General features: G+C 42.2%; 1 protein-coding gene across 2 annotated transcripts in view; it reads left to right on the top strand.

Moving 5' to 3' along the window:
* LOC115206260 (T-box transcription factor TBX4-like) overlaps nt 1-13,558 on the top strand; it is a 35,042-nt gene that overhangs the window by 7,632 nt on the left and 13,852 nt on the right. For both annotated transcript variants that reach the window (XM_029773012.1, XM_029773013.1), the window contains one exon: nt 7,853-7,972. In XM_029773012.1, coding sequence (XP_029628872.1) covers nt 7,853-7,972 — 120 coding nt within the window. The remainder of the gene's footprint in view (nt 1-7,852; nt 7,973-13,558) is intronic.

The following is a 13,558-nucleotide window of genomic DNA, read 5'->3' as shown; positions in this document are numbered from 1 at the left end:
TTACAGTGCAGCTAGGCCCTTCAGCCTCTACAGTGCAGTTTGGCCCTTCAGCCTCTTACAGTGCAGTTTGGCCCTTCAGCCTCTTACAGTGCAGCTTGGCCCTTCAGCCTCTTACAGTGCAGCTTGGCCCTTCAGCTTCTTACAGTGTAGCTTGGCCCTTCAGCCTCTTACAGTGTAGCTTGGCCCTCTTACAGTGTAGTTTGGCCCTTCAACCTCTTACAGTGTAGCTTGGCCCTCTTACAGTGTAGCTTGGCCCTTCAACCTCTTACAGTGTAGCTTGGCTCTTCAGCCTCATACAGTGTAGCTTGGCCCTTCAGCCTCATACAGTGTAGCTTGGCCCTTCAACCTCTTACAGTGTAGCTTGGCCCTTCAACCTCTTACAGTGTAGCTTGGCCCTTCAACCTCTTACAGTGTAGCTTGGCCCTTCAGCCTCATACAGTGTAGCTTGGCCCTTCAGCCTCATACAGTGTAGCTTGGCCCTTCAACCTCTTACAGTGTAGCTTGGCCCTTCAACCTCTTACAGTGTAGCTTGGCCCTTCAACCTCTTACAGTGTAGCTTGGCCCTTCAGCCTCATACAGTGTAGCTTGGCCCTTCAGCCTCATACAGTGCATTCAGTGAACTCCTGACTGAGGAACGTAGATGTAGTTTGTTATTGTGAGTGCCACAGTCTCAGTCTTAATCCTTGCTCTTTAACATACGCAGGCAGTGCTCCAACTCTCCCCTCTCTCCCTATCTGTACACACGGTGCTCCTTCTCGCCTCTCTTTCTCTCTGTACACAGTCCGTCAGTGGGAGAGGTGGTGGAGGGGTGATTAGAGGACCCCGGCGCCCGCTTTCAGCAGCGTCTAGCGGGGCCTGGAACGCTCCATCATCCCCCTGCCGCTCCTTTTGATCTCCCTCAGTGCTGGAGGTTCCCAGAGACTGGATGGGAGTCCCAAATGGTACCCTATTCCCCATGTAGTGCACTACTTTTGACCAGAGCCCTATGGGCCTTGGTCAAAAGTAGTACATTATAAATTAAATAGTGTACCATTTGGGACAGAGCTTGGATAGATCCCTGGACTTGAGGGCCTCGGAGGCAGGGAGGCTCATAGTGCTGAGCTGCTAGGAAAACAGCTGGCTCACGCCACACAAACACACACCCACACACTGACATTGATATCATACACATTCTCCATCTCCATTTCTCATTTTCTCCAGTCCTCTACACACACAAACAGTCTCTCAGACACGCACGTGAACAGAAAACGCATGCCTTGGGAACATGTGGCAATCAGCTGGTCCTGACTGCTCCTGAGTTTTGACAGGCACTCGCTCTAACAAATGAATCCCTATTCTATTGTTCATGCATTGTCATATTCTGTTTTGGATGACACAAAGGCATGTTTCCGAGTAAAGTTCTGCAAGTCCTTCAAGGGGATGGACAGTACAACTTGGATATGGCTGTTTGACAGCTTTGCCATGGAAACCACAGCATCTGTCATCAGGCAGGGCTGAGGTGGCTGAGCAATTGAGGTCCCCGATTAGCCATTAGACATGCTATGTGATCCAGTGTGGGCCCCTCGCAGAGCTGTGCTGTGTTACCCCTTCATGGAGCTGAGTCTTTTGGTAATGGACTCAGCTAGGGAGATGGTAATTCTAGGGCCCGATCGAACAATGTTTCCACAGTAACTGAGGGGTTACTGTTCACCACTATTTCAATCGAGTCATGTCTTTGTGGGAAAATGGAATCATGGATGTGCTGAAAAGCCAGTAGCAATAATGGTAGGCTGGGTTACATAGAAATAGCCTTATATCTTCTAGAGACCTCCTGATCTATTGACACAGGCCTCAATATGGGCCTGGTTGGAGGGTGTGAGTGGTGCTGGGATGAGCTGCAGGTCTGTTTTGGATGTTCCCCTCAGATTAAAATGTCTTTCTGTGAGCCTGACACCAGGACTGATCTCCTCACTGATTGGATTTGGAGCCTGAGAGAGACGGAGAGAGATTACCTGCCTTCAATCCCCTCTACCATACGGGGCAGGTTGAGTATTTACAGTAATGTGATCCATGAACAAAACTTTAGCTAGGGCTCCTGTCAGGCCAGAAAGATCTGGGATGGGTCCTTTGAAGCCTTGTGCGTTAGCAACAGATAGAGGCTGAGTCCCAAATGGCACCCTATTCCCTACATAGTGCACTACCTTTGATGCACACAGAGCCTTGGCCTGCTTAGGGGGCCAGCTATCTGCCCGCTCTTACACTCATCTATTCAGAGAGCATGTCACTGTCAGCCTTTCACAAGTGTGTCTCACACTCCCACTATTTTAACCGGTTGTCAGGAGAAGGGGAAGCAGCAGATCAACTGTACTGGAGTACAGACCCTTTGACCGACCCTACTCTCGGGGGGTGATGCGGTACGATGACAAGTCAGATGTACAAAGTGCTGTCCGATCCGAACCGCCATTAAAAAGCACTTAGGGGTTTATAAGGGGTGCTGCAGATCCCTTTGCAACTTTTTGCTTTGCAGATGGGATGAAAAAGAGAGCCGTTTCACAGGGAAGAGGTCACGGAAGGTAGGGCTATTCATGTGTTTTATGGCCTTGTCTGCTATATTAGCATATTCTGTCTATCATTCCCGAGTCTCTCTCTCTGAGACGGATGAGAGCAGAGAGCTCTTTTTATGGCGGTGCTGCCGATGCACTCTCAAAAACCATCAGGTGAAATGTAGGAACATGCCACTGGGCACACCACGCCATTTCAACGTGGAAATGTGGGTAGTATTTGGTTGAAATGTTGGATCAATTAAATTTCAACCTTTATTCACCCACTCAAAAAGACAGCCATAAGTTTGTTGAATTCCCAATGTGTTATCACTATGCTTTCAACCATCTAAAAGCACAACCAAATTCCAATGGAAAAATAATGTCATATTTTCCGTCGCTGTTATCTAAATGTATTATCACTGCGCTTTCAACCATTTAAAAGCACAGAAAGTTCAAATAGGAATACAATGTCAGATATTTTGTATTTATACAACTTAATGTATTATCACTATATTTAATCTAATAGCACAACCAAATTACCTGGATTGCGGTTGAGATTACATAAGAAGTACATCAATGCTGATGGAGATTCTGCACAGATTAATATAGAAACTGTGTCGAGCTCCACAGACCTGCTATCTTTCTATGATACATTTTACTAGGCAAGCCAGTTAAGAACGAATTCTTATTTACAATGACAGCCTCCCCCGGCCAACACTGCACGCCACCCTACGGGACTCCCAATCACAGCCAGATGTGATGCAGCCTGGATTTGAACCAGGTACTGTAGTGACACCTCCTGCACTGTTTTAGACCACTGCGCCACCCGTAAGAACACAAGATGACATTTATAGTTACTGTAGACTAACCTCAAAATGTGGCCATGGATATGTTACTTGTTTTAAGGTTGAATGAAAACTGTTACATTAGTTTGTAAGATAGCTTTAACTTTAGTCTGTATTACCGAATTACAAAAGTAATATTGAATTGTGTTTGGTGGACAACACCACCAAATATCAACATTTTATGGATATCTAATGCTTGAATAGTGGATAGTTTCATCTGAGCCACTGGCTTAATCTTATTCTTGAACTTTTATTTTTGATTGAGTTGGAGACGTGAATCCAACATATCATTTGTTAATTTATTGACAAGTTAATAGGCTATTTACTGTATTACAAAAGTGAAAGGGCCCGATTCCGATTTAGGAACACCTTTCCTACACACTGCTCAGTAGTTAGTATTCAGACTTACCTTGTGTAGGTGTGTAACAGGATTTGCAGGCGTGGTTCACTTGTGTGCGCTGAATAAATGGAATTAAACCGCTGAAAACCCTCCCACTTGCTGGCCAACAGATTTTCTTGTGGAGTTTTCATTCAATAGGGTTTTCAGTACATTTACCTTAAGTCATCTTTTTAAATACAGTGTACCTTTTAGTTTTAATTTTATTCACAGACTCACTAGAATATATCCAGAGAACGGGTTCAGAATATTAGAGATCATGAAAGAAAGTCATCTAAATATATGCATGTTCTTCTACGTTTCGGCACTAATTGGTAAATAAAAGAATACTCTGATCTTATAGATTATTTAGGGTTAGGAAGGATTTAGGAATCATAAAAACAGGATAGGAGAGCATTTATGCACGAAAGAAAAAAGACAGTGCTTAGATTAATTCTGAAAATGTTCACATTCAGTTCTTCAACCCATGGTAATGTTGGAAGATTAGTGTACATAGAATTATAATAGGGAGAATAGTGTAGAATAGTAGGCCATACCCTCATCTATTGTCTGCACTAACCATGGAATTGTGTGATGACACAGCCAAGTATTGCACCATGCATCAGGTTCAAACTGTTACGGCTTGGTCTGCGTTTTACTCCATAACAATTTAATTAGCCTACATGTCTTTAAAAAAATATATATATATATATATATTATCAACTGTTACCAATGATCCTCAGCAACAACCACACGGCTGTAAACAAAACAATGTAATTAAATGGAATGATAAAGGGAAGTAACAGTAAATTACCCAGTAAGTGGGTAATATTTAACCTGATAGAAATAGGAAACAGAGAAAGTCGGGTAGCCTATAATTAAGACATTTGAGAGTGCCCATCTCTGCAAGTTAAAATGTCTTACAATTTAAATTCTACATTTCATAATCTTTAGTGTGGGAAAGTTGATATGTTGATATGTTTCAGTTTGCTGCCATATGACTGGTTTCACATTTGTTTCCAGCGATTATAAGGTAAAATATATCATTTATATTTACAATTCTCTGATTCAAACGGATTACTAATTTACCTAGTTCTTATCAATTGCTCTCATCAAATTGTAAATTACAGTGCATGGAGAATGGTGTTATTTGTATTGGAAAAAAATGATGTTTTTTCCACTTGGAACCGATATGTTGGCTAGACATTATTTATGGTTTCTTTGCACGTAAAGGTGGTGGAATTCTGAGGGAATTAAGTCAAGGTCAGAATATGGCTTATCAGACACACCTTCATTTATTCCATCCCCACCCAAATAATAGTGGGGGAATAGCATGCTATTCTCATGCTTAAGTTCAATGTCAGTATACGCATAGAGAGAAAAGGGCATAAAAAGGGAATTATGTTCCATTTACACGCGCTTAACTCAAGTTGGAATCGGCCCCATATTGAATTGTGTTTGGTTGTCAATGCAACCAAATATCAGCATTTTAAGGAAATGTATATTTTGTGCCACTGACTTAGTCTGGCTTTAATTCCAGTTTGTCTACAAATTAATTGATTTGTTGGATTCACATCTCCATCTCAACCAAGAATCAAATGGAAAGAATAGGACTAAATCAAATCAAACTTTATGTAAAGTGCATTTAATTTTTGACTTGATTTCAAATCAAATCTAATTGTATTTGTCACATGCGCCGAATACAACAGGTGTAGACCTTACTGTGAATTGCTTACTTACAAGCCCTTATCCAACAATGCAGTTTAAAGTGTTAACAAAGTTCAAAAAGAAGAAAATAGAAAAATAACAAATAATTAAAGATCACCAATAAAACAACAGTAGCGAGGCTATATACAGGGGGTACCGGTACAGAGTCAATAAGCGGGGGTACAGGTTAGTCAAGGTAATTGAGGTAATATGTACATGTAGGTAGAAGTAAAGTGACTATGCATAGATAATAAACAGAGAGTAGGGGGGGGGGGTGCAAATAGTCCGGGTAGCCATTTGATTAGCTGGTCAGGAGTCTAATGGCTTGGGGGTACAAGCATTTTGGACCTAGACTTGGTGCTCCGGTACCGCTTGCCATGCGGTAGCAGAGAAAACAGTCTATGACTTGGGTGGCTGGAGTCTGACAATTTTTAGGGCCTTCCTGCCTTTTGTCATATTCTTTAAGTTAGATTTTTGGTTGAGGTGGACATGTGAATCCAACATATCAATGATTAATTTGTAGAGAAACTGGAATTAAAGCCAGACTAAGTCAGTGGTACAGATGGACCTATCCAAGCAGAAGATACATCTCCTTTAAATGTTGATATTTGGTTGCGTTGACAACCAAAGACAATTCAATATCCAGTTTGTCTACAAATGAATAATTGATATGTTGGAGTCACTTCTAATCATTAATATGTTAGATTCACGTCTTCATCTCAACCAAAAATAAAAGTTATAAAATAGGACTAAATCTAGTCTAATCAAACTTTACATGCACTTTAAAAAAAAATACGATTTGATTTAGTCCAATTCTTTAACTTTTATTTTTGGTTGAGATGGAGACGTGAATCTAACATATTAATGATTCAATTGAAGATTACATTTGAAATCAACTAAAGCTTGAAACTCTAGGCCTATATGTATTAGATATTTAAGCAATAAGGCCCATGCAGAGTGCCTGGACACAGCCCTTAGCCGTGGTATATTGGCCATATACCAACAACTCCAGAGATGCCTCATTGCTATAATAAACTGGTTACCAACGTAATTAGAACTGTAAAAATAAATATTTTGTCATACCCATGGTATACGGTCTGTTATACCACACCTTTCAGCCAATCAGCATTCAGGGCTCGAACCACCCAGTTTATAATTTTAGTTGAACCCTGGGTTGAATTTAAACAAAAGCTGTTGATGACTTTGCAAATGCTATATAGGCCTAAATAGTGTAATTGATGATATACAGTATGACTTATAAAGTATGGGTACAATTTATTTGCTCTGTTAAAGCTATCCCTTGGAATGACTTTGGTAGCAACAGTGAATAGATTTAGTTATTTAGAGATCTCTCAGTATTCATTCTCATGATAGCACATTGGTAGTAGCCAGTGACACATATCAAAGCTAAACAGGGCTGGGCTTGGTTAAAACCCTGGATGGGAGACCAAATGAATAGCAGTAGATAAATTAACTCTCCAGTAGGAGGTACTACCCAGCTTATAGTCTTCTTTCTGATAGTGGATATAATGTTTCAAACTTACAAATTCAACATATTTGATACAAGGTTTGTCTATGTTGATCATTGGTTACAATGATGACAATACTGTGGTTGAATTTCCACCCTCAAAACATACTTTTACATTGAACTTTTTTCAAATCCAATGTATTTTCCACGTAGATTCCACATCACAATACGTTGACAAATAACGTTGATTCAACCAGTTTGTGGTTACATACCTCCCTCAACTCTGTGATCTCCTGTGACCTCTCTAGCTCCTTACTCGTCCCAATCAGTCTCTAAGCCTGGCTTCAGCCGCTTTCTGAGTGCTAATCGTCCGTTCATCTGCCGCGGGGAGAACACTTTCCGTGCTGATGCTACACTCAGGGCTGGCTAAAACCCTCCTGCAAAGCCGGAGAAGAGCCTCTTATGCATGTCTACCCTTTGCCCTCAGCCCCATGGAGAGACACCTTGGGGCTAAAGCCGATTTTCATTAGCTCATCTGAAGAGGGAAATATTTTCCAGTGTAAGGTAGCTAGGTGAGGGAAGGTACTTAGGTGCTCAAAAAGCTTGGGTGACATCATTGCCCAAAGTGCCTTATCACCTTGATTCCCGTTCAACATCCCTCAAAGCTCCAAGGTGTGAGGACAGCACGAAGACATAAGGCATTAAATTAACCTCCGTATTTACGGGTCTTACGATACTAAAGGTGCTTAGAAGCTAATGGCAGGTCTTTCCAAATTGGATCAGGATGAGGTGACTTTGTCACCAATAACTAAACACCTGCTGACCCAATTCGTGTTTGAGTGAGTTGGGGAGCGAGCATTAGGTCTAGTGGGTGAAATCATCATTAGGGGATGTCGAATTTAATGTAAGACCCTTTTCTTGTTTTCCTTCACAGGAGGATGTTCCCCAGCTACAAGGTTAAAGTGACGGGCATGAACCCGAAAACAAAGTACATCCTCCTCACAGACATTGTCCCCGCCGACGACCATCGCTACAAGTTCTGTGACAACAAGTGGTGAGTTTAGTCAGAGACACATTTAAGAAAATGTGATCCTTTATTTAACTTGGAAGACCTTTGAGATAAGGAATCTACTTTATGAGGGAAACCTGGTCACCAAGACAGCAGCTATACAGTCAATACAAACATTTACAGTTGAAGTCGGAAGTTTACATACACCTTAGCCAAATACATTTAAACTCAGTTTTTCACAATTCCTGACATTTGATCCTAGTAAAAATTCCCTGTCTTAGGTCATTTAGGATCACCACTTTATTTAAGAATGTGAAATGTCTGTCACGGTCGTGATAATGGACGGACCAAGGCGCAGCATGTGTTGAGTTCCACATCTTTATTAAAAGTGAAACTTCTCAACAAAAACAATAAACAAGCAACGAAACGTGAAGTAACATAGTGCAACAAGCACATACACAAACAATATCCCACAAAAGCAGGTGGGAACAGAGACACCTTAAGTATGATCCCCAATTAGAGACAACGATAATCAGCTGCCTCTAATTGGGAACCATACTCAATCCCAGACATAGAAATGAATCGACTAGAACACCCCCTAGTCACACCCTGCCCTACAACACCATAGAGAACTAAGGGACCTAACCTATGGTCAGGGCGTGACAATGTCAGAATAATAGTAGAGAGAATGATTTATTTCAGCTTTAATGTCTCTCATCACATTCCCAGTGGACCAGAAGTTTACATACACTCAATTAGTATTTTGTAGCATTGCCTTTAAATTGTTTAACTTGGGTGAAATGTTTCGGGTAGCCTTCCACAAGCTCCCCACAATAAATTGGGTGAATTTTGGTCCATTCCTCCTGAGAAAGCTGCTGTAACTGAGTCAGGTTTATAGGCCTCCTTGCTCGCACACTTTTTTAGTTCTGCCCACAAATTTTCTACAGGATTGAGGTCAGGACTTTGTGATGGCCACTCCAATACCTTGACTTTGTTGTCCTTAAGCCATTTTGCCACAACTTTGGAAGTATGCTTGGGGTCATTATCCATTTGGAAGACCCATTGGCGACCAAGATTTAACTTCCTGACTGATGCCTTGAGATGGTGCTTCAATATATCCACATAATTTTCCTTCCTCATGATGTTATCTATTTTGTGCCATCTACCAGTCCCTCCTGCAGCAAAGCACCCCCACAACATGATGCTGCCACCCCCGTGCTGCACGTTTGGGATTGTGTTCTTGGGCTTGCAAGCCTCCCCCTTTTTCCTCCAAACATAACGATGGTCATTATGGCCAAACAGTTCTATTTTTGTTTCATCAGACCAGAGGACATTTCTCCAAAAAGTACAATCTTTGTCCCAATGTGCAGTGGCAAACCGTAGTCTGGCTTTTTGGCAGTTTTGGAGCAGTGGCTTCTTTCTTGCTGAGCGGCCTTTCAGGTTATGTCGATATAGGACTCATTTTACTGTGGATATAGATACTTTTGTGCCTGTTTCCTCCAGCATCTTCACAAGGTCCTTTGCTGTTGTTCTGGGATTGATTTGCACTTTTCGCACCAAAGTACGTTCATCTCTAGGAGACCAAACGCGTCTCCTTCCTGTGCGTTAAGACGCTACGTGGTCCCATTGTGTTTATACTTGTGTACTATTGTTTGTACAGATGAACGTGGAACCTTCAGGCGTTTGAAAATTGCTCCCAAGGATGCACCAGACTTGTGGAGGTCTACAATTTTTTTCTGAGGTCTTGGCTGATTTATTTTGATTTTCCCATGATGTCAAGCAAAGAGGCACTGAGTTTGAAGGTAGGCCTTGAAATACATCCACAGGTACACCTCCAATTGAGTCAGATTATGTCAATTAGCCTATCAGAAGCTTCTAAAGCCATGACATCATTTTTGGGAATTTTCCAAGCTGTTTAAAGGCACAGTCAACTTAGTATGTAAACTTCTGACCCACTGGAATTGTGATACAGTGAATTATAAGTGAAATGATCTGTCTGTAAACAATTGTTGGAAAAATGACTTGTGTCATGCACAAAGTAGATGTCCTTACCGACTTGCCAAAACTATAGTTTGTTAACAAGAAATTTGTAGAGTGGTTGAAAAAATTGTTTTAATGACTCCAACCTAAGTGTATGTAAACTTCTGACTTCAGCTGTACATATTAAAAACAGACAATACAGCAATACACACAACAGACCAATAAAGAAAATATACATAGACAATTGTAAAATCCTGCCAAAAACCTTGTCAGAATGGTTCTTCCAGTTTGCAGTATTGCTCAAGTTCTTCTCTAAGCTCAGGGCTTAGATGAGTAACATCCTTAATGGTTGTTATGAGAAATCCACCTACTCGTCTCTGCCTCAGATGCTGCTTGGCTTTAGACCTCAGGAGTCAGGGACGTTTTGAAATGGAAAGGGGGGGTCAAGAAATAGGGAGGTTAGGGAGGGTGGGGAGGGAGCGGTGAGCTTAAGGAAGGTGAAAGTAGCTATTATCTTCTCAACCCCACAGCTTCACCCCCACAACTCAGCAGAGGCCTTCCTCTCACCATAGGAAAACAATCACCAACGCTGTAGAGCAGACAGTAACGGTGGGTGCAAATGAGAGAGACATTTAACACTCTCAGACAGTTTTATATGCTTGAGGTGATGCTGCCTCCCACATACAGTATACACACAGACACGCAGTACACACACAGACATGCACACACACACACACAGACACGCAGTACACACACAGACACAGACACACACACACACACACACACACACACACACACACACACACACACACACACACACACACACACACACACACACACACACACACACACACACACACACACACACACACACACACACACACACACACACACACACACACACACACACACACACACAGACACGCAGTACACACACAGACGCACGCACACACACACACACACACACACGCACACACACACACACATCCCAGGCGGAGGGCCCTTTCCTCGGCAGGCTCTTGAACAAACACTTTACATGCTGTGACATCATTATGCAAACCAAATTAATGGAAGGGTACAAATTACCATGTTTTCTGCATTATATTCTTTATTTAAACCCCCCACCCCTTACAAATGTCATGTTGGATAATGTAACGTTGTTTCATGTGGAATCATACAGCACCAAAAAGGGTTGTAACCATAGCGGATCCCTTTTTTTGTGCTATATAGAACCCTTTTTTGAAGGTTCTATAAAGAACCATGCTAATACAGTTCTAAATGGAAGCTTTATGTTGCTATAAAGATCCCTTTCCTATAAAGCACTATAAAAGGTTCTATATAGCAGAGTCCTTTTTGGTGTTATGATTACAACCCTTAATGGTTCCTTATGGAACCTATATGGAGAAAGGTTTTTTATAGAACCATTCTCAATCTCAAAAGTTCTCCAAATAACCTTTTGAAGAACCATACAGGGTTATTTTTTTCTGGTTAGCCATATTATAGGTTTTAAACTTGTGTTCATTGACAAGCTTAATCAGGTGTGCTAGCTCTGGAATGGCAGGGGGTCCTTAAGGAGAGAATTGAGAACCACTGACTTAAGCAACAGTTCTCAATTGACACAAGGCCATACATGAGTCTTTCACAAAACACTGTCATTGGCCATAGTCATTTTCAATATGGCATAGCAAAAAAGATGAGATAAACTGTAATCACACTCGGTTTTACAAAAAGAGCAGTGCTCAAACCACGCCCCAAAATATTCTAATGATCCGCCACCCCTACATTTTAATTATCACTAAAAGAGGAAAGAACCCTTTTTTGACTCTGCAATCTACAAATAACCATTTAACGTCTTGAAGGGTTCTTTGGGTCAGTATGGTTCCACATAGAACCATCACCTTTCACAAAGAACCCTTGAGGAACCCTTATTTTTGTCTGTGTATTGGTTAACAACATTTTCTTTGTGTTCAAGACCAACGTGTGATGTCCATCTCCTACTCATCTGTTAATTTGTTCATTTGTATAGATTCATTGATGGAATGGAGAGCTGGAGTATGAGTCCAGGCTCTTGCTGCCTTCAGTCATGGAAGGCCTAAATTGAGTCTGTTGTGGTTGAATAATGAGGAAAACTGACAGGTTTCTGTCAGTTTAATCATTGCTCTTGTGAAAAGGAGCGCCTGGCTGCAGAGAAAAATCACCACTTCTCAGAACGAGAGAGAGAGAGGACACAAAAACAATATGATGATCATCGAAATCTTTAGTACTGTAATATTTTTAGTGACAAGTCTGTCCACAGACAGCTTTGTTGTTATTGAGGTCATGTTATAATATTATGCCATGCCATGCATGCTCCTTTGTTCTTTTAGAGCACAGCAAGAGCAGTGCCTCATGTCTCAGTCGCTGCGCTAACTAAACTGTAGCTGCGGATTGTCATTAGCAAGCTGCCTGCTGGGCTGTACCCGCTGTCCTTCCAGTGACCCTATACTTTGGGTGATGCCGGTTTTGACTAGATGGGATACAGCTTATGTCAGAATTGATCAGAAAGAGGGCCTCCCGAATGGCGTGGTGGAATAAGGCACTGCACCACAGTGCTATCTGTGCCACCAGAGATTCTGGGTTCAAGTCCAGGCTCTGTTGACGCCGGCCATAACCAGGAGACCGATGGGCCCAGCGTCGTCCTGGTTAGGGGAAGGCTTGGTCGGCAGGGATGTCATTGTTCCATCGTGCACTAGTGTCATTGTTCCATCGTGCACTAGAGCAAACACTCACCAGGTGTACAGTATTTGCTCTGACACATTGGTGTGGCTGGGTTAAGTGGGCATTGTGTTAAGAAGCTGGTTGGGTTGTGTTTCAGAGGATGCATGGCTCTTGACCTTTGCCTCTCCCGAGTCCGTACAGGAGTGTAACTACCAATTGGATACCATGAAAAAGGGGTAAAATAATTGACTTTTCGTAACAGGGTAGGAGAACTTACGCAGCAGGTTAGGAGAATTAGGTTAGGGTTAGCTAAAATGCAAAACAAAATCTACTTTTGAAGTCAATTTGACATAAACTGTATTCCTCTAGCCATGACCAGTGATGCCACCACAGCCTGCATCTGCCACTGCCCACCGGAGCGGCATCAACCATTAGCACTGTCGGCTGTGCAAATGACAAAACAACCATATCCAGGGTAGGGTATACTGAAACCAGAACCCTAGTCACGCCAAGAAAAATCTACGTCCCAAATGGCACCCTAATCGCAGGGCCCATAGTCAGAAGTAGTGCACTATGTAGGGAATAGGGTACCATTTGAGACTCAGACAAAGCCTCCATAAAATGCCCCACCGTGCTTTGCTTTCTCCAGCAGCCATGTTATATTTTTTTTAACAGCCATTTGTTCCAGATCTTTGTGGGATGGCCTGGGAGGGCCTGGAATCCCAGCGTTTGCCAGCGTGGGGTTCTGGATTCTCTCAGCGACACCTTGGAGGAGCGTAATTAACAGTGATGTTACGGTTGAAGCAGCCACCAGCACCTCCAGTCTGGGAGAATGGTTCCTATAGCCCATAGTGTGAGGGCTGAAACGGCTGCAATTTTTTATGATTACTGACTGTAGCTACATGTGTTTGGTGTAAAAAGGGATCCTTCAGTCTCAGTGGCCTATCAGTGAGC

The sequence above is a fragment of the Salmo trutta genome, chromosome 13 (assembly GCF_901001165.1).
Source record: "Salmo trutta chromosome 13, fSalTru1.1, whole genome shotgun sequence".
NCBI classification, from domain to species: Eukaryota; Metazoa; Chordata; class Actinopteri; order Salmoniformes; family Salmonidae; genus Salmo; species Salmo trutta.
This window is presented reverse-complemented; position numbering and strand designations above follow the sequence as displayed.